This window comes from Sabethes cyaneus, chromosome 2, assembly GCF_943734655.1.
Source record: "Sabethes cyaneus chromosome 2, idSabCyanKW18_F2, whole genome shotgun sequence".
In the NCBI taxonomy this organism is placed as follows: Eukaryota; Metazoa; Arthropoda; class Insecta; order Diptera; family Culicidae; genus Sabethes; species Sabethes cyaneus.
In genome coordinates, this window is record NC_071354.1 from 50,774,450 (window position 1) to 50,800,018 (window position 25,569).

General features: G+C 38.4%; 2 protein-coding genes and 1 long non-coding RNA gene across 3 annotated transcripts; 2 read left to right on the top strand and 1 right to left on the bottom strand.

Moving 5' to 3' along the window:
* Nucleotides 1–1,419: 1,419 nt before the first annotated feature.
* Nucleotides 1,420–4,085, bottom strand: LOC128737255 (uncharacterized). Its single transcript, XM_053831859.1, has 5 exons — nucleotides 3,909–4,085; nucleotides 3,076–3,780; nucleotides 2,242–3,012; nucleotides 1,655–2,176; nucleotides 1,420–1,594 (listed from the first exon to the last, which is right to left on the bottom strand). The coding sequence occupies exons 1-5, from the start codon at nucleotides 4,038–4,040 to the stop codon at nucleotides 1,421–1,423; spliced, it is 2,304 nt and encodes a 767-aa protein (XP_053687834.1). The 5' UTR covers nucleotides 4,041–4,085; the 3' UTR covers nucleotide 1,420.
* Nucleotides 4,086–8,598: 4,513 nt separating this feature from the next.
* LOC128738137 (uncharacterized) lies at nucleotides 8,599–19,177 on the top strand. The gene is made up of 3 exons (XR_008412075.1): nucleotides 8,599–8,833; nucleotides 8,894–9,016; nucleotides 19,082–19,177. It is a non-coding gene; the product is annotated as an uncharacterized LOC128738137 (long non-coding RNA).
* Nucleotides 19,178–20,596: 1,419 nt separating this feature from the next.
* LOC128735407 (uncharacterized) lies at nucleotides 20,597–24,533 on the top strand. The gene is made up of 5 exons (XM_053829893.1): nucleotides 20,597–20,769; nucleotides 21,652–22,380; nucleotides 22,442–23,701; nucleotides 23,772–24,311; nucleotides 24,372–24,533. Exons 1-5 carry the CDS (start codon nucleotides 20,641–20,643, stop codon nucleotides 24,531–24,533), a joined length of 2,820 nt encoding a protein of 939 aa, XP_053685868.1. The 5' UTR covers nucleotides 20,597–20,640.
* The last annotated feature ends 1,036 nt before the right edge of the window (nucleotides 24,534–25,569 follow it).

The window sequence follows — 25,569 nt, forward strand, 5'->3', positions numbered from 1 at the left end:
CTACTGCTTAAAAGCATTATACGGCTCCCTGGTCAGATCGACTCTGAAGAACTGTTCGGCGGTTTGGAACCCGAACTACCACAACAGTTCTGAACGAATCGAATCCGTCCAGCGCCGCTTTCTGCGTTTTGCCCTTCGTCGGCTGCCCTGGCGAAATCCGTATCACTTACCGAGCTACGAAAATCGATGTATGATAATCCACCTAGATACTCTCTCTCTACACGGAGAGATACATCTAAAGCCCTGCTAGTCGCTGATACTCTGCGAGGTAAAATAGATAGATTGCCCTCAATTTCTAGAGCGGATCGACCTTAATGTGCAGCCTAAATCCCTTCGAAATACTGCTATGCTGAGGACGTCATATCATCGTACGAACTACAGGAAATATGGGGCCCTCAGCGGTCTCCAGAGGACGTTTGACAAAGTAGCATTCATATTCGATTTCCATCTATCGCGCCAAACTCTTCGTGAACGATTCAACCGCTTCTTCAGCCAGTCCAATTAACTTGTCTATCCGTTTAGTTATATTTATGTGAATTTATTATTATTTATACACTTGACCACTAGTGTTAAGAAGTTAGACCAACATTAGGACCATGTAAGTCTGTTGATGTAATAAATAAATAAGAATAAGAATAATAGCCATCCCGGTTCTCAGCATTTGAAACATCTTATTTTACTTGTGTTTCTCTGTACTTGTGTATCGAAATTATTGTATTACATAACTCTTGCGATTAGGCTGGAACGCAGTTAGGTTTAACTTCTCGTTCGGCAATCAAATATATTTGATGACAACCGCACAAACCATGTACATATAAAAATAATTCCGTCAGCAATGGTTAAGATTACTTACTTGCTTATTAGTCCATGTGCGTCGGTCCGACAGAACAAAAGGGATAAAATCAGAGATCTCCACTGCTGACGCTTTCTTGCCGTGGCTTTTGCCTGCAGCCAGAACAGTTTCTTGTCAATAGCCCGGATGCCGTTGGCTAAGCTGATAATGAACCTCTGGGTCTCTCTCTTCTTGCTTGTCCTTGTGGATCCCACTCAAATGCTTCTCTACAGATCACGTTCGCTCTTCTCCTCAAGGTGTGTCCGATCCACTTCCACCTACGTTCTCGGATTTCTGTTGCTATCGGCCGATGACGACGATGGAGTTCCACGGTAGATATCCAATTATCAGGCGTACCGGAATACGGATTCAACGTCTGATTTGTAAATGTGTGTTAATAATCTGATTTGAGCGCTAGATTTTTGCAGACCTGCGAAGGCATCACTGGCCTTCCTGATCCGTTCTGCCCATTTAATGTCGATTCATGGATTGTACCTAGATCGTTTTTAATTTGTAACTTTTCTTTCGTTAAGACATAGAATTATCTAATGAATTTATTTTTCGAACAAACAATAACTTTCTGCATCTTTATTTCTTCTTCTTTTTCTTCACAACTTCATCTTCAACGAATTCGAGAAAAATTTCATCATTATTCGATGAGTCTTGCGCCGTTTCACATGAAGCATCCTTATTTTCCTTCTTTGTCGCTTCTTCATACGCCTCTTTTGCGTAAAGCCGTTTTACCCTGTCTCGCGAACGTTTCTAAATAGAAAAAGGAACATAAATCACACAAACTTTCAACTATTCTATTAAAATAAATACCTTATAGGCAATTTTTCTGCAAGCCTCGAAAATCAACGGAAGCGCTTCCTGCGGGGTGTACTCCGTTTGGCTCTGTACTACTAACTGGTCGTGATTATGCTCGTGTCTTTTCTCGAGCTTCAGGTAATCGTTAGTCACAGTAATCTGCGCCTGGCACTGGAACCGTCTACGGTGTGCGCACTGCCAATAGGTGTGTCGTGTCGTGAACAGAGGCGAATTATAACGTTCACCGTCGTAGATCAGCGTAAAGTACGTGGAACGGGGGCTCTTTTCGAAATAGAAAGAATCGGGATATGAATCGGCCAGCACTAACATATTGTCCAACACGGGCAGGCTTTCCACTACGCATTCCTTCGGGATGGTTTTCTGCTTGCCTTTAGCTTGTTTTTTGTGTTTTCGAATGTACGCTTTATCATCTTCAATACAGCTGGAATCTTCACCGTAGTTTGATTGATCTGACCTATCTTCGTCCGAGGATTCATCTGATTGATCCGAGTTCTGTTGGTTAGCAACGGCATTTTTCTGAAATTAATTGTTACAAAGTTTTTTTTTAATGTTTCACAATAAAATTGCAAATATCTTCTTACCCAAGCAGATCGACTCCTGGTTATTTTGAATATGTCCGGCAATGCTTCACGAGGCGTGAAAACGATTTTCTTTTTTACCGTGACTTCCCCGTGGGTGTGATGTTGTGTTCGTTCAAACGCAGTGTAATCATTGGTTGTGCGGAGTACCGCACTACAGCGATATCTTGTGCGGTGCGCACACTGCCAGTACGTATAATTGACTCCGTACCGAGCCGAATTGAATCGTTCACCAAAGAATACGAGAGTGTAATTAACCGAACGAGGATTTTTCTCAAAGTGAAAATAGTCTGGATATGATTCAGCAAGAACCGGATTGCTGAAATCAGTTTTACCCATTACTTGCGGGTCAATGGTTAAATAGAACTGGGTCTCCTTGTTGCCATCGTTCTCCGCTGCATGTGATGGTTTTGTTACGGATTTACGATTTTGTTTAGGCGGATTGGATTTTTTCGAATAGCTATCAGGTGTGCTTTTCGAAACCACATTATCATTAGCATCATCGTCATCATGCAACTCTTCACTAGTAGCAGCATAATCGCCACTATTATCAGCGGGTAAATCTTCCTCCGATTCATCTAGTGTCTCAATAATGTACTCACCGTCACCACCAGAAATATCAATGAACTCTGTGGAGTTCGGAAGTTCGTCGTCAATGATTACCTCTTCCTCAACATATTCTGAATGTGCGTTACTGCTACTTTCGGTTGTGTTAATCGTTTCAATGTGTTTCCTCTTTTTACCTTCTACAATTTGCCGTTGCCCTCCAAGTTTCTAGAAAAAGCAGATACGAAACTTTAAATAGATATAATTATTTTTTAACGGTCAATGTTTAACCTTTTTAAATTGCGCTCGACAGATCTCAAATATTTCGGGTAAGGCTTGAGTTGGCTGGTAGATTATTCCACTTTTCTCTGGTAACGCCCCGTGAGAATGAGTGTGTCTTTTTTCGAAATGTTTGTAATCGTTTGTACAACAGATTTGAGCCTTGCAAAAATGCTTTTTTCGATAAATACACTGCCAGTACGTGAATCGAGCGGTAAACAGAGCTGAATTGTAGCGTTCCCCATTGTAAACCAAATTATAATAGTTGGACCGTGGTGTTTTTTCAAAATGAAAATTTCCGTAGGGTTCAGACAGAACAAGCATTTTGTTTAGCTCGGCCAATCCAAATGTTTTGCTTGATGCTTTGAAAAACGCTTCTTCCTTTAAAGTTATATCTGCGTGCTCTTCCTCGAACGTGACGTTGGTATCAAATTTTTGAGAACCTATGAATGCTTGGTATTGCTTATTGAAATTCTTCGGTGATATATCGCTTGCATCCGAAATTCGTTCCTTTTTTTCGTGCATTTTGGGTTTATTAGTATGTTTAATTCCAGTGTCTGTTGCTTGCGCCACAAGAAGTGGCTTGTTCGATGTTCGATTAAGACTTTTCATGTGTTCATCATTTTCATGACACTGTTTCTTAAATTTATAAAACTCTTCAAGCGTAGCAAGACATTCAAAACACAACACGGCATCTGGCTCAGTTTTGGAGCTTAGCTGCATGGAAAAATGATATTACTCAGCTGATATATGAAATAGTTAATTAAAGGCCGTTTTCGTTCGATTGGTTGTTTTAGCAGTATGCAAAATAAGTAAACTAATATATTTTAATGAGAACTACTCACCTCTATTTCAACAAGTTTCAATAATTTTTGGACTCGGTTTTCCACGGTACACTCCCTCGGAAATATCACCACTCTGTTTCGGGTTTCCACCAAACAGAGACGGCAGAACACCTCTTTAATAGTTTTACTCATATTTCGTCGCCAAAAGCGAAACTCATGAAAAAAATGTAATTAAAAACCAAGTTAAAAACCTTTCTAAGGAAATCGACGCTTTGTTTTAGCTTTGCCTCTTGTTTTGAACTATGAAAGATGACAGTGCCCCATGACAGTGTTGTAAGTTTTGCGGGTTTTGCGATACGAATGCTGCCGTCTGCGCCTTCTCCCATCCCATTTTCGAAGATCCTACACGCTTATATAAATTGACTCGTTTTCACAGAAATGTGAAACAACACCAATTGAAGATAGAATTAACAAAAGGGCGAATGTCGCCAGCGTAAACAAACCGAGTGAGGGTTGATTTTCTTATGCTGGTCCTGCAAAAATTAACTCTCACCCGTTTTGTTTACATTTGCGTCATTCGCCCTTTTATTAATTCTATCTAGAATTATTCTAGATCACCTAAATAGGACAGGACATGACATGTGACTTCTTATTATTCTTGTTTACTGTTTTGGCGATTCCTTTCAAAATTTACTACGGCATCGAAAAGTGTCTTGAATGCAGCCGCAGTTTATGATAGAAACCAACTTGTCCTACTGTGTTACCTGACTCACTGCGCATAGCGTTGTATTCGCGGTATCGTGTTGGTTCGAAAGGTTTCGAAAAATATCGCCCTTGTATCGAAAATATCGTTGATTTTGATCACTAAAAATAACGTACTTAAACGTTGCAAAATAAATATATTGCAAGTGCTAGTAGTACGCAATAATTGTATTGTGAAACTGAATTGTTATTTATGCAACTTTTTACAAATTAAATGCAATAACAAAAGCACAACTTATAAAAAATCGGTTGTTATCGATTAGCTGCATATGCGTTATAAACGAATAAAACGCATGGTGACGTTTTATTTCAATAACACGCATATTCGCAGTGAGTCAGGTAAAACCACCCCATCGACATCTCCATATCGAGCTGCAGTAAACGTCAGCGACAGCATGTCTGGGGCTCAAAATTTGACAGCGGGCCCAAATCAGACTGCTCGCAGTTGAGTGAAACGCAGTGCTGACATGCTATCTCATTTTCGCACACACGAGATGTTGGCGGCGAAAACATGGTTGTCTGCCGATGGGGTGGGTAAAACAGTGTTTAGTGATCAATTACACAAAAACAGAGTCAATTTGGCCGAATTACACTTTCACTTGAGTTTAGTTTGTTTTATGCTAACACGCCGTGATAACCACCCCATCGACATCTCTATAACGAGCTGCAGTAAACGTCAGCGACAACATGTCGTGGGCTCAAAATTTGACAGCGGGCCCAAATCAGACTGCTGGCAGTTGAGTGAAACGCAGTGCTGACATGCTATATCATTTTCGCACACACGAGATGTTGGCAGCGAAAACATGGTTGCCTGCCGATGGGGTGGTGATAAGCAAACTGTTAAAATCCTACTGTGTTACCTGGCTCACTGCGAATATGCGTATTATTGAAATAAAACGTAACCATACGTTTTTTTCGTTTATAACGCATATGCAGTTAATATCGATAACAAACGATTTTTATACGTTGTGCTTTTGTTATTGCATCTAATTTGTAAAAAGTTGCCTAAATAACAATTCAGTTTCACAATACAATTATTGCGTACTACTGGCGCATGAAATATAACGTTTAATTACGTTATTTTTAGTGATCAAAATTAACGATATTTTCGATACAAGGGCGATATTTTTCGAAACCTTTCGAACCAACCAACACGCGAACACAACGCATATTCGGAGTGAGTCAGGTAACACAGTAGTAACGTTTAAAAATTTGATGGTTTCAGTGCTTCTGTGGTTCCCAGCAACACTTTTGCGCTTCCCTTGTTAATTTTTGTTTCTACAGTTGCACGCATGAAATCAGCTAATCAGGAAGCTGGCTCTTTTTTGACAGCAAATCGGCTCTTTTGCGATACAATAGTGTCACGTCCTGTCCTATCCAGCTTTCCACGAGCAATAATGGCGGATATTGAGCACAAGTGGGCACAACTAGGGGCACAATCTTTTGACATTCATTGGAGGAGCGTCGAGTTCGCCCTGACGGAGTTACTATGGATACATTCATGTTTGTTTGTTGTTCGAGTGTAAAAATGTAAACATTGTTTAATTTTGCAGATCAGTTGAAATGAAACATAACTAAACGGATTCAAACTTTTATAGTGGTTTGCGGTCATAATTTGCTGAAGGCACTGGCTCAGAATACTTTTTCACAATCGTACGAATTAAACATTGTCAAGTTTGCTCTCGAACAGCGTCTCGACTCGCACTCTTAAATGATTCTACCCGTAAATAGGTCGGAACTTGGTTGAAACTACTCAAAATGCACTTAAAGTGTACAAACTCAAATTTTGCGTAAAAAATTCAACCAATTTTGGCTACTTGCTACCGATAACTGAATTATTCTCTGCGACAAACAACGCACTTTTTAGTTCCTACTACCAATTTTTCGGTTGGAAAACTACTCAAAATGTGAGCTTGTATACTTTAATGGAATTTTGAGCAGTTTTAACCAAGTTTTAGCTAAATCCAACCAATTTATGGGTAAACTCATTTAGGAGTGCAGGGCATTTATACAATTTTCAGCCCCCGCTCTTTACAAAAACGTTTGTTTATTCTCCCAAAAATGTTTTTTTATTGGAATTAACAGAGCTGCTACAAATACAGATATTTGTGCATGCATAAATTTGGGACCCATCAATCATTTTAGTTTCTGTGATTTCTGGCTCTACTAATGTGCCTAGATTTTAAAGTACCGTGGACCCCCGTTCGTTTGACCGTTTTTAATCTGAAAATTTTTTATTTTGAACCCCACTGGTTTGCACGACGTGCAAATTAAAAATGGTTCAAATGTCATTCTCAACATAACATCATTTACTTATGCAGACAATGCACATAAACACGATTTGTTTGTACTTATCTAGCGTGTGTAATTTGTTTCACGATCCGTTTTCCCAACGATTATGAAAGAAATCCGATCGCAGAATGAAATATTCGCTGCTAGCAACTGCAAACAAATCAAACCACGAAAACAATAACAAAGAACAGGGCGACCAGTTCACACAAGTGTCTGCATATTTAGGGTTACCAGTTGTTCAAATTAAAAATTAACCCCGTTAGTTTGCATGAGTAATCGTTCAAACGAAAGGGGGTCCACAGTATTCCGGAAACTATTTATGCTATTTAAAAGATTAGACCGAGAATATAAAATATTCCGGAGAAAACGGCAGGGTCCCAAGTTTACGCATGCACAAATATCTGTATTTATGGCAGCTCTGGGAACTAACCCATCAGCACAGAACAGAAGTGGAAGTTTGAACGATTCGGCGATCAAAACTGGTAACAGAGTCTTTTTTGTTTTTATTTTTCTTTGGGAAGGTTTTCACATAGCAGCGAATAACAGCAATATAAACAGAACGCTCGCTGCCAATCGCATAGCAGCTTTCACATGCTTTCGTGTGCTTTCGTATGCGTTCGGGTGTTTTCGTGGAAATGGCGGAAGTGTTCGTAGTATTTGAACAGCATTTTTGACATTTCCCTAATACAGTGGACCCCCGTTCGTTTGAACGATTCCTCATGCAAACTAACGGGGTTCGTTTTTAATTTGAACAACTAGCAACCCTCAATATGCTGAAACCTGACTGAACTGACCGCCCTGCTCTTTGTTATTGTTTTGGTGGTTTGATTTAGTCTCGTTTAGTTGGTAGCTGCAAACAGCGAATATGTTATTCTCCGATCGGATTTCTATCGTAATCGTTGGGAAACGAAATGTGAAACTGATTTAACTAGGATTAAACACGCTAGATCAGTACAAACAAATCGTGTTTATGTGCATTGTCTGCGAAGACAAATGATGCCGTATTGAGAATGACATTTGAACCATTTTTAATTTGCACATCGTGCAAACCAGCGGGGTTCAAATTAAAAAGCGTTCAGATTAAAAACGGTCAAACGAACGGGGGTTCACGGTACATCGCACGTTTTCTTTCCGTACATTCCTTTCACTCAGCGAAATTCACATAGGATTTTCATAACATGGATCGTATGAATCAGGTAAATGGAATATAATTTCGCGTTCATACGAAACGTATGATTGTCATACGAAAAATAAAGAACTTCATAAGCTGCAGGAAGAAAAACACAATAGTTCATTTTGAATTTCATACGTGTGACGTATGTAATACAGGTTGATTACCCATTTTTTGGGTTGTTTATAACTTTTTCGTTTTGTCTTGTTTTATCGTGTAACAATCGTCGGCTGTCAAAAGTTTTCGTGTTTCGTTTGTTTTGAATTTTGATTTTGATTGTGCGCGTTATTTAAATGTATGAATTTTTAATATTACGTTGCGAATTTAATCTTTTTCGCATTTTGTTTGCGGTCGGCGTGTTGCGGGACACAATATGGAACGAGTGGATAATGTTTAGCTAGCTAATTGTTTTTCGGCACTATTAATGCAATGGAAAAGTTGATCTGCCGGTAAGTTGTTTCCTGCCTTTGGATTATATTTTTCCGGCACGTCGTGTTTCATTACCATTTTCTGTTATAGTTGCTATTGGTGCAGTTTGTATAATACTACGAGCTGCTTTTCCTAAACCTGTTTCGGAACTATGAACGGAACGATCGGGAAGATCCGGCAAATCATACGACGTTTGGGAACTTGTTACCGGTCGTAGTTGTTATCGTGATGTGTTTGCTGCTAGAGAAGCCGGTATTCCCGCAACTCGCTAACTGATCGAACCTTCGGAATAACAAAAACAAACGGTACGGAGGAGCTTGCTTTGTATTACGTAAGTTTAGGAACTCATTTATCTAACGCATTGTTTAAAATGGTTTAAATTACTTTGCAGGAAAACGATTAAAGTAACCGACACTTCCTTAAAAAACAATTGCTAACAGAATTCCTGATTTTATTCGGATTACGCAACATGGCACGATGAAAATGGAACTGGTTGCTGCTCGGTGCTACATAGGTAAAGAATTATGTTTATTAAGTTATCTATTTTCTTAAGACTCAATTGCAGAAATTGTAACGAGCCATATTTTTTTTATTTTGTTTATATATATTTAGAGAGACACTCTGAGGGAGTGACCTGATTTGCTTTAATTAGCTGGGCTTTTATTGACATAGTTTTCAAGGTTTTTAGATGACGATTTATAGTTTGTTTTAAGAAATGAGGCACTTTTTTATCTGTTGTATTATGTTGTGGGGTTGAAGTGAGTTATTTTAACTCTAGTGTAACATTCGCCACTAGGGAAAACTGGGAACGTGTTAGAAATTTAATTAGTTTTCTCATTGCCACTATGGAATAATGACAAGGGATGCACTTGATAACTTGAACTTGATATTTTTTATCTGTTAAAGCGATCAAAAGCTCGTATTTTTTCACATGAAATACAGGGAGGGCTTTATCATCTTCATCGATCGTAGAGTCTCAATAATACTGTAACTATCTGTTAAGATAAAGTAGTAGCTTGTAGGCATAATTGCGACCATCCGGTGGTAGTATTGAATTACAACAGTTCTGCGACATCCATGGATGCAGGAGCATCGAGCTTTTAAGGCTCAAGCACGCGTAATTAATTTCTGGGATTCAAAAGCAGTTTTCATGCTCAAAACACAAGATATGTTCATGAAAATTTACCATTGCGTTCGAACAGACGCAAAACTGCTTTTGAAATCCCAGAAATCAATCACGCGTGTTTGAACCTTTAGGACGCTCTCCTTTAGGAGGCGGGTTCCCATACAAATGAAATACAAATTTCTGTATATCTCAAAAACTAATCTAGCAAACGGAACCAAATTTGGTATGTGGGGATTTTTGCAGGGAAGAATTTTGTCGTAGGACTACGTCTTTGTTTACTACACTGGGACTGGGTAGCACTTTCTGAAAACGAAAATAGAGGTGTAACTTTTGAATGAAAGATTTCAAAATGTAATATCTTCTGAACTACTGTCTGAAACTGAACAATTCATATGTCGTTGGATAGATAAAATGACCAGCAATTTTATGGAGGAGCAATTTTAAGGAGGGTGTAGGAGGGGGGGGCTCTTATACAAATGAAACACAAATTTCCTCAAAACTCGAGAACTAATCCAGCAAATGGAACCAAATTTGGCATGTGGAGGTTTCAGAAGTCAGGATTTTGACGTAGGACTACGTCTTTGTTTACTATACTGGGACTGGGTAGCACTTTGTGAAAACGAAAATAAAAGTGTAACGTTTGAATGAGATTTCAAATGCTAATAACTACTAAACTTCTGAACGAAACTGAACAATTTTAATGTCGTTGGATAGATAAAATGACCAGCAATTTTATAGGGAGTAAGAGAGCAATTTTAAGGGGAGCGTAAGAGGGGGGGGGGCTCCTATACAAACGAAACACAAGTTTCCTCAAAACTCGAGAACTAATCAAGCAAATGGAACCAAATTTGGCATGTGGGGATTTCAGAAGGCAGGATTTTTTTCTATGGTGTACTGAGACCTCTTCTCCTTCTAAGAGGGGGGGGGGACTCCCGTACAAATGAAATACAAATTTCCTCAAAACCAAATTTAGAATGTAGGGGTTTCGTTGTACTTATTAACCCCCGTCCACGTATTTTCAAAGCCAACATTGCATTAAATGAGGAATTGAATCTAAATATTTCGCTCTTCTCTTTTAAACAGTCACTTGAACAATGGCACACACAGATTCTTATAAACATACATATGCTAGAAATGAAGTTTACATTAGTCTTTGATCTGATGATCTGATATAGTCCTACGTCACCATTTCGTACAACCCTTAGGACTGCATACCTTGGAGTTTTTTTTCTATGGTGTACTGAGACCGTTTCCCCTTTCTAAGGGGAAGGGGCCCAGTAAATCATTTGGTTTGTATATCTCGATTGCAACTGGGGTATACAAGATCATATCTGAACGAAAAAGTTATATTTCACGCCATATAAGAACATATATGTACCAAAGTGGAGGCGATATACGTGCGAAAATTTTGACAGCTATTTGTAATTTTATTTTGCGCAGTTTTTATAACACGCAACTAAATACTCCTGAATATATGATTAAGATATAATCAAATATTGCAATTGTCTATCCTGCTTTACAATTCACAGTCATAAATTGTATATGAAGACACGCACGACTGCAAAACAACTTATTATTCATTTCGATTTGACATACTCTAATCATTATGCAATTCCAATGCTAAATTGACATGAAAACGTTTTAATGTGAACTTCCCATTACGATTTTGTGTTATCTGGGGGGGGGGGCTTCCATACAAATGAAACACAAATTTTCTCATGACTCTAGAACTAACCAAGCAAATGGAACCAAATTTGGCATGTGGAGGTTTCAGAAGGCAAGAATTATTTCTATGATGAATTATGACCCCTCCCCTGTTTAGGTGGGGCTTCCATACAAATAAAATACAATTTTCCTCATAACTCGAGAACTAATTAAGCAAATGGGACCAAATTTGGCATGTGGGGGTTCTTAGAGGCATGAATTTATTTTATGATGGTTTGAGACCCCTCACCCAGGATAAGGACTCTCATACAAATAAAACAGAAATTTTTGCGTATGTGCCATATTTTCTGCTATGTAAAAAGCGGTAACGTGTGAAAGTAAACTAGTTCAACCTTCTCGAAGCAAAAGATAGTGAATCGACGCCGTTACCTTACGTACCTATTGCCATTCATGTTAAAAAAGAAGGACATTCGAATGGTACGTCATATTTACGATGAACGTACTTTGGCTTTAATGTTACTTGTAACCAATGGCCCTTTTAAAGGCCACAAGAGAGTTAAAGTAAGATTATTGGAATATGTCAAGCTACGCATAATCATATTTATTACAATAATCTGTAGGCTGGTCATTCATTACAATTTCAACTTTTACGATGCACACAAGTGATTTTAAAAAAAATTCTATATCCTAATGGTTGCAGGCGTTGTACTTATGAACCCCCGTCCACGTATTGTCAAAGCCACCATTGCATTCAATGAAGAATTTAATCTGAATATTTCACTTTTGCTCTTAATGGCACTCACAGATTCTTATAAACATACATATGCCTGAAATGCAGTTTACATTAGTCTCTGATCTAATGATCTGATATAGTCCTACGTCATCCTTTCGTATAACCCTTAGGGTTGTATACCTTGCAGTTTTTTCTATGGCGAATTATGACCTCTCCATTCGTTAACGTTCCTAATGCATTAGAAAAAAGTTACACATTATGCATTGGGATCGAAAACGACCCAAGTTTTGAAATTGCTCTCATTCATCCATTTTCAATCCGAATTTCGTTTTCTTTACCTCGTTTGAAAACTATGGTCAAAAACTGGCACCCAAGGTATGTTAGGGAATATTTGTTGACTAATGGCCACTTCTGCGTCGGTTCCGGAACACCCAGTACCAGGTCCCGGGGGACATTTTTATATTTTGAAATAATTAATTTTGCGGCACATCAAATCACATTGGACTTCAATTACGTAGTCGTGCTAACGTAAGAACTAGAATGACTCTGGACACCTTTGGACACTTTACTTTTTTTTTCTTACAAAGTATAAAAATTACCTTTTTGCTGACCGGTTTCGGGTAAGTAGTTACCCGAACGGGTAAGTAGGGTAAGTAGTAGTTAGAGTCCAAGACTCGGCCCCGTAGATGGGTAACTACTTACCCGAAACCGGTCGGCAAAAAGGTAATTTTTATACTTTGTAAGAACAAAAAGTAAAGTGTCCAAAGGCATTTAAGAGTAAATCACATTGGCTTGATAAAATAACACTAATGCCAGTGTACCAATAAAATCCGGTACCCGGTTTTTGGCGACATTTTTGGGTTCCAGGGTAATTCATCTGCCCGAGTTACCCCGTTTTAAGGTTCAATATAAATACCGGGTACCGGATTATATGCGACTGACACCCCATTGTACTTCCACAGTTATTTTATCAACGCGATGTGATTTGAGGTACCGCAAAATCCAAAAATGTCCCCAGAAACTGGCACCGGATGTTCCAGAACCGATGGTAAAGTTGCCATTTGGCTTCTAAATGACACTGTTTTACTTTCAGTCTTATTTTATTAAGCCGATGTGATTTTATATGTCGCATTATGAGTTATCCTAAAATATAAAGATGTCCCCAAAAACTGGTTACAGGATGTTCTAGGGCCGATGCTGATGTGGCCGTTTGCCTACAAAATGTCTTTATTATACTTTCAATAGTCTTATGTTATCAATGTGATGAAATTTGACGTGTCGCAATATAAATCATTCTAAAATTCAAAATTGTCCTCAAAAACCGGGTACCGATTGTTCCGGAACCGATGGTGAAGTGGCCATTCGGGTCCAGAAATGTCCCCATTGTACTTCCACTAGTCTTATTTTATCAAGCCAAAAAGTATAAAAATGTCCCCCGGGTCCTGGTAGTGGGTGTTCCGGAACCGACGTAGAAGTGGCCTTGGGTGCCAGGTATTGGGCATACAGCACTCGTTCGCTAATTGCACGAATGAAGCGATGCGACTAGCGAATTTCGTTTTTAAATGCACGATGGCTGCCAATATTTATTGTAAAGCGTGATGCGTTATCACCGTAAAGAACTCTTCACATGCGCTCACGCCTGCGCTTGGTTCTGGGAAGAACATTCAAATCTTAACAAACGAACCAAAAGCATAATGAATATGTGTTCAATTCGTCAATGTTTAGCAGAATTTGAATTAATTTGTTTGTGATATGTCTACGTTATACAGAGAGAGAGAGAGTGATTTTATTCGGCAACGCTGCATTTTTGTTTATAGCAACCACCTAGGAGCCCACGTGGGTTTTGACAGATAACTGTCTTTTAGTTGCACTATCGTGCAATTAGCGGACGGTGCGATTAGAGGACGTGCAATTAGCGCACGAGTGCTGTACCTTTCAAATGAAGTAAAGAAAACGAAATTCGGATTGAAAATAGATGAATGAGAGCAATTTCAAAACTTGGGTCGTTTTCGACGTTTTCGAAAATGCATATGTAACTTTTTTGCTGTGGCTCTTCTAGATGTCGCTGAAAGCTGAAACTCCCTAAGAATGTTAGTTTTCCAAAGTTAGGAAAAGTCAGAAAATTTCAAGTCTCTAGCTCGTTCCGTTACTGAGTATCAACCTTTGTAAGCATGCCGATGGGTCGACCCCAATGCACTAGGAAGGTTAAGAAGGGGGGGGGGGGCTCCCATACAAATGAAATACAAGTTTCCTCATAACTCGGGAACTAATCAAGCAAATGGAACCAAATTTGGCATGTGGGGGTTTTTGGAGAAATTATTTCTATGGTATATTAAGACCTCTCCCCAAATTTCCTCACAACTCGAGAACTAAACGAGCAAATGGAACCAAATTTGGCATGTGGGAGATTTTGGAGTCTTGAATTTATTTTATGATAGTTAATAAAGACCTCTCGCCCCTGTGGTAGGGGGATACAGACTCTCATACAAATAAAACAGAATTTTTGGCGAAACTCAAAAACTAATCGAACTCGAGAAATTCGAGACTCTTCCATAAAACATTAGTCAATAACAAGACCACAAAATCTATCTATAGTAACACTAGATCATTCAGGACGAGACGGCCGCGAGTGTTGCCGGCGACCCGCCGTCGGAAGCGCCGCCCACTGGGGGGAGGCAACTCCCCGCAGAAATCACTACTGTCTAGGTTTATTTGTTTTCCTAGGTCTACCTGGAACGAGCGACAGCGAGTAAGGAGAGGATCGCGAAATGGTACTTTCCACAAAAAAGTTTTCCTTGAAATGGTACATTCCGCTTAAGGTTTTTCGCAAAATGATTTTTGGCGAAATGTAGTACAATCATGGCGAATATTACTATCCGCTTTCTGGCTGTGCAATGAGGGGACATGGGAGTGGTTTTCTACTTTACAGTGAGGAAAAATTGCAAATTTGCATATTAAACTACCCATTCCATTAAGTATAAACATAAGCAGCAAATCAGCGTATCTGGCATCCCAGGTAACCAATAAGCATTAGGGGGCATCCATAAAGTACGTCACGCTTATAGGGGAGAGGGGGGGTTGACCTAATCGTGACGATTTGTGACGTAGGGGGGAGGGGGGGTATGAAGTTATTTGACGTCACATGAAAAAAAAATCAAATGGAAAATTTATTCGGGAAATTATAATTTAGCCTTCATTTTAAGATACAACTATTGAAAGCTTCTATAAAATTAACGTACTGATAGATTTTAAAACAAATAGTTAAATTTTTTGAATGAACACTTTTTTGAACATATATGTGTGAACAGGACTCATTTATTCTATGTAGTATGAACTCTCCATTAAGGCTTTACAAAATATGCAGTACACCGCTAAAGAGCTGCTTGAGTACCGCTCTGCCTAAAAGATTTTTGCAACCGCAAATAGCAGTCGCACAAACTCCTGAAGGGTTACGGGACGCTACCAGAGACCCACGGCAATGTTTTCCCTTGATATTCGTGCTGAACTCAATCGATGAACAAAAACTTCCACGGCTGCTTTTAAGGTTTTTCGGTATAATTTATACTGCCCCTCACTCAAAAGCTCTCTGAAGGATAGGGTTTAAGCCACTTGCGGATTAAATTTCGCATTTAAGGTAGTGTTGAATGATTACACGATTGAAGAAATACACAAAATGACAAAGTCCCTTAGAAAAGTTCTTCCAAGGCGTGTTGCTGCAAGACGTCAGCTGGAAGTCCTGATTCTTTCAACTAGATCAGACGAATTTGAGTGGATGAATGTAAAGGGCGTAGATATGCGCTAAACATTAATCGACGGCACATCAGCGACTTCTGAAGCATATCCGATTGCAGCAATTGAAGATCATCTTCAAAATCCGTGAATCGATGACTTATAAGCTCGAAAATTTTCCTTTTTTTTGCTGAAATTCATTTGATAGCTTTAAATAAAAAGGTTGGAATTAATATTTAATTTTTCTGTTGTGAAGGGGGGGGGGATTGCCGTGACGTGACGTACTTTATCAGGGGGGGTCACGAATGTGTGACGAAATTTGACAACGGGGGGAGGGGGGGTTGATTTTGGTCAAAATTTGCGTGACGTACTAAATGGATGTCGCCTTAGTATAAGCAGTAAATCAATAGTTTATTAGCATCCCTGGCGTTTTATACTGCAGGTTGCTGTTTATCAGCCTTTTGACTGCATAACTGTTGTAAATTGGCATCCAAAATTGTATTCAAATACTTCGTGTCGGTAATTAGCTGTAAATTAGCATTGTCAGCACTATAAGAAGGTTATCAGTAATGTATATCAGCTGTATATTTTGCCAAAATAGCATTTGAGTAGCATTTAAGACCTAAATGCTTATTGGCCTATATTTGAATAGCATTGGTGATGCTTATTGGTTACCTGGGATGCTTTCATAGTTACGTAACTGCCAAAATGAATCATCTAAGGTTGAACTCTTCAGAAACTTGCAAAACTCGAGATTGTGACAAAGATCATCCGAGATTCATGATTTATGTACAACACAGGTTAATTTGTGGCAATACGAAGTTTGTCGGGTCAGCTAGTACTCATATAAAGGACAAATCCTGGTTTTCTGACTTTTAACTTACACTTCAGAATTCTTTGCAGTCAATCCCTATGGATTGATTTGCAATTGAATAAAAAAAATTTAAAAATTTGCAAGGCGAAAGCTATCTCAGTGTCACCCACGTCTCTGTGTCTCACCGTTGCCAGTAGGAATGTTTTATGAAAAATAGTGAACTTGCGAAATTAGCAAACAATTCGACTGTCATATTTTTTCAAATTTTGACTCTTATTACTATGTGATGCCATGCAGTAATTTTAATTTAATATGTACTAGCTGACCCGACAAACTTCGTATTGCCACAAATTAACCTGTGTTGTACATAAATCATGAATCTCGGATGATCTTTGTCACTTCTCGAGTTTTGCAAGCCCCCCAGTGGGCGGCGCTTCCGACGGCGGGTCAGCGGCAACACTCGCGACCGGCTCGTCCTGAATGATCTAGTGTTACTATAGATAGTTTTTGTGGTCTTGTTATTGATTAATGTTTTATGGAAGAGTCTCGAATTTCTCGAGTTGGATTAGTTTTTGAGTTTCGCAAAAATTTCTGTTTTATTTGTATGAGAGTCCATATCCCCCTACCACAGGGGTGAGAGGTCTCTAACTATCATAAAATAAATTCAAGACTCAAAAATCTCCTACATGCTAAATTTGGTTCCATTTGCTTGATTAGTACTCAAATTATAAGGAAATTTGTATTTCATTTGTACGGGAGCCCACCCTCTTAAAAGGGAAAGGGGTCGTAATACACCACAGAAAAAAAATTCTGCCATCTAAAACTCTCACATGCCAAATTTGGTACCATTTGCTTGATTAGTTCTAAAGTTATGAGCAAATTTGTATTTCGTTTGAATGGGAGCCCCCCCCCCTCCTAAAAAGGTAAGAAGTCCTAATTCATCATGGGAAAAATGGTTGCCTCCAAAAACACCCACATGCCAAATATGGTTCCATTTGCTTGATTAGTTCTCGAATTATGAGGAAATTTGTATTTCATTTGTGTAGAAGCCCCCCCTCTTGAAGTGTGGAAGGATCCTAATTCACCGTAGAAAATATTTTTGTCTCCAAAAACCTCCACATGCCGAATTTGGTTCTATTTGCTTGATTAGTTCTCGAGTTATGAGGAAATTTGTATTTCATTTGTATAGGAGCCCCCCCTCCTAAAGTGGGGAGAGGTTCTTATTCATCATAGAAAACATTCTTGCCTCCAAAAACACCTACATGCCAAATTTGGTTCCATTTGCTGGATTAGCTCTCGAGTTATAAGGAAATTTGTATTTCGTTTGTATAGGAGCCCCCCCCCTCTTAAAGTGGGGAGGGGTCCCAATTCGTCATAGAAAAAAATTTTGTCTTCAAAAACACACACATGCCAAATTTGGTTCCATTTGCTTGATTAGTTCTCGAGTTATGAGGAAATTGGTATTTCATTTGTACAGGAGCCCCCCCTCTTAAAGTGAGGAGGGGTCCTAATTCAACATAGAAAATTTTCTTGCCCTCGAAAACCTTCACATGCCAAATTTGGTTCCATTTGCTTGATTAGTTCTCGAGTTATGAGGAAATTTGTATAGAAACCCCCCCCCTCTTAAAGGGGAGAGGAGTTATAATTCCCCTTATAAAGAGGGGAGGGGTCTCAAATTACCCTAGAATAAATTCTTGTCACCGAAAACACCCACATGCCAAATTTGGTTCTATTTGCTTGATTAGTTCTCGAGTTATGCAGAAATTTGTGTTTCATTTGTATGGGAGCCCCCCCTCTTAGTGGGGGGAGGGGTCTCTAACCATCACTAAAACCTTTCCTGGCCCCAAAAACCTCTACATGCAAATTTTCACGCCGATTGGTTCAGTAGTTTTTGATTCTATAAGGAACACAGGACAGACAGACAGACAGACAGACAGACAGAAATCCTTCTTTATAGGTATAGATTTTGTTGTTGGCAATCACTTCAAAATCATTGCAAAAAAATTTACTTTGACCCCCCCAAAACTGATTTTTATTGAAAAATATATAAAAAAATCAACAATTTTTTCTCAAACTACATTATGCGATGTAGGTTCAAAAACTTCACTTTCCATGAAAATGTCATGGATCTTGAATGTTTTATGACGTAACTAATCCCGTTGACTCACTGTTCCTGTTGTCTCACTGTTGACTACTCTCCCCTACTATATTCAGCAAAGTTGTTTATTTTAGTATGTTCTCCAACATTCTGGAAGATTTTTTTTAATTGTTTAAAAAAAAGTTCGTATTCGCTGAATTCAAGGTTACCCTATTGTTATTATTTTATTAATAAACTTCTTCGAGGACACCACCCTTGCAAAGTATTTTTAAAAAAATACGGGTTTAAAATTTTCCGATAAAAATAAGGTACATAAAATTTGGACAAAAGTACTTTTAAATTTTGATGGTGCCTTATTTTATCAAATTGCTAATACATATATAAAATTTAAATATTTTTCATTAATTCTTTCAGACTTGCGGCTACAAGTTCTTCTTGGTTTGAACACTGTGCTAACTCCAACTAAAGCACCAAACGGATTGAAATCAGCAATAGAAATTTAATTAGATCTTAAATTGAGATATTGTTACTTTGAAAGGAAAAATAAATACAAAAATTAAAAAAATAAATATATGAATTATAAATAGACTTACAGTTTATGTATTTACATCGTTTTAACGTAAGAACAAGAAAAAATGCTTCACGGGTGCATATAATACACGCTATGAATTAGGTATTTATTAATCCCACACTAAGCTCGCTGAACGCGGTGATATAGGGGACACGACAACTATCGTTCTGATGACATTAAAAATTATCTTGTTCCCAGCCGATTTTGGGTACAATGTTTCCTTGCCTAGATTGGCAACATTACATCCAAAATGGGTCGGTAAATAGATAATTTTTTATGTAAGAACGATAACTGTTGTGTTCCCTATCACCACGTTCGGCGAGCGTAGTGCGGGATTCATAAATACACAATTCATGGTGTGTACTATAAAAAACCATATAAAAAGTATTAAAATTCATAAGAAAATTCTTCCATTAATCATATAGTTTTCGTATGAAAATTATTGGTCTTTTTTATGAAAGTTATACAGGGCCGCTATAATTTCCATACGACATATGTTAACATTTCATATCGTAATCGTATGATTTGCATTTGAGAAAATGTTAATTTTCATAAGAAATCTGTATGTTTTTCGATGCACGATGTATGAAAATCATAAGCTTGGTTCGATTGATTTTCATCAAAAAATCGTATGATATGCATTTGAAAAAATATGAAATTTCATAAGAAATCGCTATGTTCTTCGATACAGGATGTATGAAAACCATAAGCGTGGTTCGATTGATTATCATTATAAAATCGTATGATTAACATAGTATTTTGCTTTGGCAAAAAAACATAAGTATTTCCTATGAAAATCTTATGTAAATTTCGCTGAGTGTAGTTTTACCGTGAACACGCGGAAAGAAAACGTGCGGTGTATTGGGGAAATGACAAAAATGCTGTTCAAATATTGCGAGCACGCCCGCCATTATGGCTCGTAAAAAGCTGGATAGGTGCGCTAGTATCTGTAGAAAGTAGCATGTACGTGTTTGGATTTCTACTTCCATTTCTGTTCTGTGCGGTTACAAAACAAAAACGGTAAAAGAAACTATTGAGATTGCTGAGAGCTACCGTACGCACACTATGTCGCGTATACGTACAAGCGGTTTGTTGCTGCTGCTGTTGGTTTTTCCATGACGTTTTTTACACTGGAGGAAAACCCTAGGGAAAACCGAGAGGAAAACAAACCACAAACACAACCGCAAATTAGCAAGCTCTATTAAAAAAATAAGTTTTCTCAGTGTGTGGTTGCGAACTGATAACACTGAATTTGAGTGGAAAATACGTAAATTTGGGTTTCATCGCTTTTCTGTGTCGCTGTCGAACGAACATCAAAATCAAAACGAAAACATCAACATCAAAGGTCGGAATTGCGATTTGTTTGATTAATGTTGGATCTCGTTTTTAAAACTTTTAAAACATGAGTAAAAAACATGTAGCAGTTTGCCGCCTGTGTGCGACGGAAACGTGGAACAGAGTGGCAATATATTCCCGGGTAAATCCTTCAGATAACAGAGTCGAAGAATTGATCAAGCTTGTTGGAATAGAGGTAAGCAGTTTGTTTTGTTTAAAACTTGTTCGTGCATCTACGGTTGAGTGTCAATTGTGGTCGCTACCAAACGGTGCATCTTCTGCGATAAGATAGATCTAGACCTTTTTACCCCAAGTACTTACAGTTAACCAAAAAAGTATTCGTACTTAAATTTTTCTTTTAATATTGCTCATTTTTGCCTAGAATGATAACACATACTTTTTAAAACTGTTTAACTAAAACATATTTAGATGCAAGATAGATAGGGATAGAGCTTTCCATTTTGATGATAGTGTTCATATAGTTTGAATTGCATAAAAATGCAGTGAAAAAAGTATTCGGACAGTTTGTTATTACTATTAGCTCATTAGCTGTCCTTTCTCGTTTAACTACTACCTTGTAGGACCATCTACATTCTTGGTGATCGGATTTAATCTGTTTGGGATAGTATTACCCATTTTTTCAAAAATCCCTGTATGAATTACTGACCATTGTTTACAAAAGCTCAATTTGAGTAATTTTAATTTTGCTTAAGATAGTTCACATAATCGAGTTTACATTTAGTTCTATCAAAAATATATAAACTTCCTACATCAGATTTTCCATATTTCTTTCTGGTCGATGGTATCATATGCGGCTTTAAAGTCAACGAACGAATGGTGCGTGGGGACTGTTTCGTGGCACTTTCGGAGGATCTGCTGCAGTGTAAATATTTGATCCGTTGAAGACTGTCCTTCGGCGAAACCGGCTTCATAAATTCCCACAAACGTGCACTTTGAAATTGTGCCCTTGTTGAAGATTGAGCAGATAACCCCATTTCTTTCCACTCCTCCCGTAGCTGTTTCGTATCCCAAATTCTAACAATCAGCAAATTTTACCGAAGTGTCTTTTTTATATCAGGTAAATCGTAAAACTGAGCCAAAAGCAGTGGTATGCTACGAATGTTTTACAACGCTAGAAGAGTTTTATAGATTTAAAATACAATGTCAAGAAAACGATAAGCGTATGAGAAATAATTGTCAAAAATCGGTAGATTCAAAAGCTCTAGACCAAAATACAAAACAGGATGAGACAACACATTCTGGGGAAACATCAGGCAACGGCCAGACAAACGAAAAGATATCGAATGCTAAAGTTGAAACCGTCGTATCACCTGGAAATTCCAGTACACAAAACAAAGCAGTTATTAGTTCTCAAGGAGCCGCTGATAATGAAGTATTGGAGGGTGTGAATATGGAAGACGAATATTCGAAGGTAACTGGGTATTCGAAGATACCAACCAGATTAATCGGATTATCCGCGCTAAATAAAATGCTCGTTCTATCCGAATCATACGGAAAATTTTTCCACTTTGTGAAAAGGTCACGATCCATCTACTACGATCTGGTTTTTGAGGGAGAACACTATAATTCGGCTTTATTTACACCTCGAATAACTTCCTGGCAATGCATTTATCGAAAGAAGCTAAACTGTAAGGCTCGAATTTGTTGCACAAACGATTACAAACATTTTGAGAAAAAACGCCCTCATTCGCACGGGATTTTGTTACCAAAAAAAAGTGGAGTGGTATTTCAACCGGCTGAGGCCCTACCCGATATATTCAAAATCTGTCGACAGCATATTGAAAAGGTGAATCATTCTGCAGTTCGTAGACTAAATTATTCTAAATAATCTTTTGTAAAATTTCCAGAGATACAACAGACAGCGGCAATCAGAGAGTGGTGGACAAGTAGCGACTTCTGAACCTGCTAGCTCAACTAAAAAGTGCTCTAATACCTTTTCAGAAGAGTCTAGCTTCAATGGTGAAGTCTTCAATTCTACAGAATTCGTAGAAATAAATACAGACGACCTCGACGATTATATCGTTGAGGCACTGGATGAATCAATGAAAAGTTTACCCGTCGAAGTTGTTTACGAAGACGTTAATACTTTTGATAAATTAGAAGACACCGATGGCGACCAGATGGTTGTAGAATGTCCACCTGAATCGAAAGAAAAGTCCAACATAAATCAAAACGATGAATCAGTCTCACTAAAAATAACTCGTTGTTCTACGGAAAATTCTTCGTCTCATGTGGAGGACGAGCGTGACACTATGAACAATACACAGAGCGATAATAAGCAACCAACCCCTGTCGAAGCCATCACAGATGATACTGCTGATAAATTAGACGGCTCCGACGGCTATACGATGAAAAGTGCAACTAGATCTAAGAAAAGGCGCAACAAGAATAAAGTTGGAACAACAAAGCCTTCAAAAATAGCTCGTAATTCTACGATAAATTCTTTGTCATACGCGGAGGATGAACGTGATTCTATGAACAATACAGAGAACGGTAACGAGAAACCAATCCCCCCTGTTGAAATCATCGAAGATGATATTGCAGATAAATTAGAAGGAACTGATAGCGATACGAAGGTTGTAAAAAATGCAACTAGATCCAAGAAAAGGGCCAACATGAAGAAAGTTGAAAAGACAAAACCATCGAAAATAGCTCGTAATTGTACGAAAAATTCTTCATCACACGTGGATAAGAACCGTGACACTACGAACAATACAGAAAGCGACTCGGAACAACCAACCCAATTCCATTTAACGATTGATACGCAAGTTGTGGGCAAAAATGATTTCAGCAATCCGGTTCTCGCCAAATCATATCCGGACTATATTTACTTCGAAAAGAATGCTCGTTCGATCAATTACACTCTTGTGTTCTTTGGTGAACGATTTAATTCGGCCCACTATGGAGTCCATTACACGTACTGGCAGTGTGCGCATCGTAGACGATTTAGTTGTAAAGCAAACCTCACCGTGGCCAATGATTATACAGCATTCGAACGAAGGTTTCACCATACCCACGAGAAAATCAATGTTAAGGAGGGAACCATTTTTACACCTCATCAAGCATTACCGGATCTATTTAAAATAACCAAAAGCCTGTCTGCATGGGTGAGTGAATTTTAGCTATTTGAAAAGTATTTAAAACTGTAAGATTTCTAACGTTCTGTTCAATTTTTAGAAAAGTTTACGCACTGGAAATGGATCAAACTTGGATGAAACAATTGATGAATCTGAACGAAGCGCACACATCAATGACTGCAATAACATTGCAGAAGATGATTCAAAACGCACTGAGACAGTTGACAAGCAACGAGTCACGAAAAAGATAGCAGGAACACGGCATAGCCCCATTGACATACCGGAGGAGTGCAGAGTATATAGCGTCCCCGAGATGGAAAAGATGTTGGTGCTGGCCGATTCATACCCAGAATCTTTTCATTTCGAGAAAGGTCCCCGCCAAACATACTTTACGATGATCTACAAAGGTGAACGGTACAATACGCCTTGTTTCACTCCTCGAACCACTTATTGGCGGTGCGCAAACAAGAGGAGGTTTGACTGTTCGGCTGTGGTTAGCGTAAGTAACGATTATCTTACGTTCGAGCGGAGAAACGAGCATAACCACGAACAACAGCCGGAAAAGGAAGAAAATGTATACACTCCGAAAGAAGAAGCTCTTCCTTTGATTTTTGAAGCTTGTAGGAGAACTGTGTATAAGGTATGCGTTTAATGAAATAATTCGTAAAAGTATGCGATTGACGTTTTCTTATCGTTTTAGAAATGTTCGCACGATATGGTGAAACGGCTGTGGGCGGAAAAGGCAATCAACCTGCAAAAGGCCAAGGAAAGTAAGAGTGTTAAAAATCAAAAATCTTCTCGTGACATAGAAGACGATTCTCTATCTGATAAATTTTTTGGGTTTGGTGATGTAGATAAGTAGGTCAATATATTATCTTAATAAAGATCTACAAAAACCAGGACTAATTTACATGTGCTTTAATGATTGTATAGTAATCCCCACACGAAAACCCAACTCCTCAAAAGATGTTTCTCCGAAGGTACCAATTCTCCGAAGATTCTCCATTTTTTCCGAGTATATCAATTAGGTACCCGAAAAATATTTCATCGCAAAAAAATTCATAAATCGCGAAGAAAACTCCGAATGGACCTCGAAGGACGATCTAACAAGCCACTGTTCGCAGCTTCGAATCTCAGCTGGGAGAGGCTCTTAGAGTTAATAGGATCGTAGCATTAGGGCCGCAATTAGTGATGTCCGATTTTTCCAGTTAATCGATTAGTTAATAATCGATTACTTTTTGGGCGGCCAATAATCAACATCGATTAATCGGCGCTATATAATCGATTAGTCGAAATAATCGATTGGTTATAACCTTTACGTCCCGATACCAAAAATAAGGATACTAGCAGTTACACTTTCGGCTCTATCTCCATTGTTGTTCAATTGATTCATATGCAACTAACGTTAAAAGAACTCCATCAGATTGGTCGGTAAATAGCAACAGGATGGCAAGGTTGTCATCTCCCATATATTTGGTGCGTAACCGACATCACTGGCACTGGCATACGAAAAATGGCCTGTTCGCCCTAAGGCAATGTTAAATCGGGTAACAAAACTTGTTGCTGGCTGTACCAAATGATGGCAGTTTAAGATTATTTATGCAGTTTATGAATATTCTTGCGGATTGCGGTTTTGTAATATATTATACATCATATAATATTTTTCTGTTGAATGAGTGAAAATACGACAACAGTTTATCCAGTTTTGGTGAAAGCGGAATGAAAATAGATGTTCGTTATGCTGAAATTCTAGCGTGCCACACCGTCGGTAAACAGCAGGTTTTTTTCTTGAGCTGTTTTCTTTTCAGCTGGATACCAGGGCTTAAGACTTGACCCCTATTTATCGACAGACTTCACATCAGTATTATTAAAGGGCTATTAGGACAATTACGAAGCTA

Coding starts and splice junctions, on each gene's coding strand:
- LOC128737255 (XM_053831859.1), bottom strand. CDS start 4,040: ATGAGTAAAACTATTAAAGAGGTGTTCTGCCGTCTCTGTTTGGTGGAA. Junction 2,177..2,241: donor CCAGGAGTCGATCTGCTTGG/GTAAGAAGATAT, acceptor AATTAATTTCAG/AAAAATGCCGTTGCTAACCA. Junction 1,595..1,654: donor GCAGAAAAATTGCCTATAAG/GTATTTATTTTA, acceptor TTTTCTATTTAG/AAACGTTCGCGAGACAGGGT.
- LOC128735407 (XM_053829893.1), top strand. CDS start 20,641: ATGAGTAAAAAACATGTAGCAGTTTGCCGCCTGTGTGCGACGGAAACG. Junction 20,770..21,651: donor TCAAGCTTGTTGGAATAGAG/GTAAGCAGTTTG, acceptor TTTTTATATCAG/GTAAATCGTAAAACTGAGCC. Junction 24,312..24,371: donor GTAGGAGAACTGTGTATAAG/GTATGCGTTTAA, acceptor TTATCGTTTTAG/AAATGTTCGCACGATATGGT.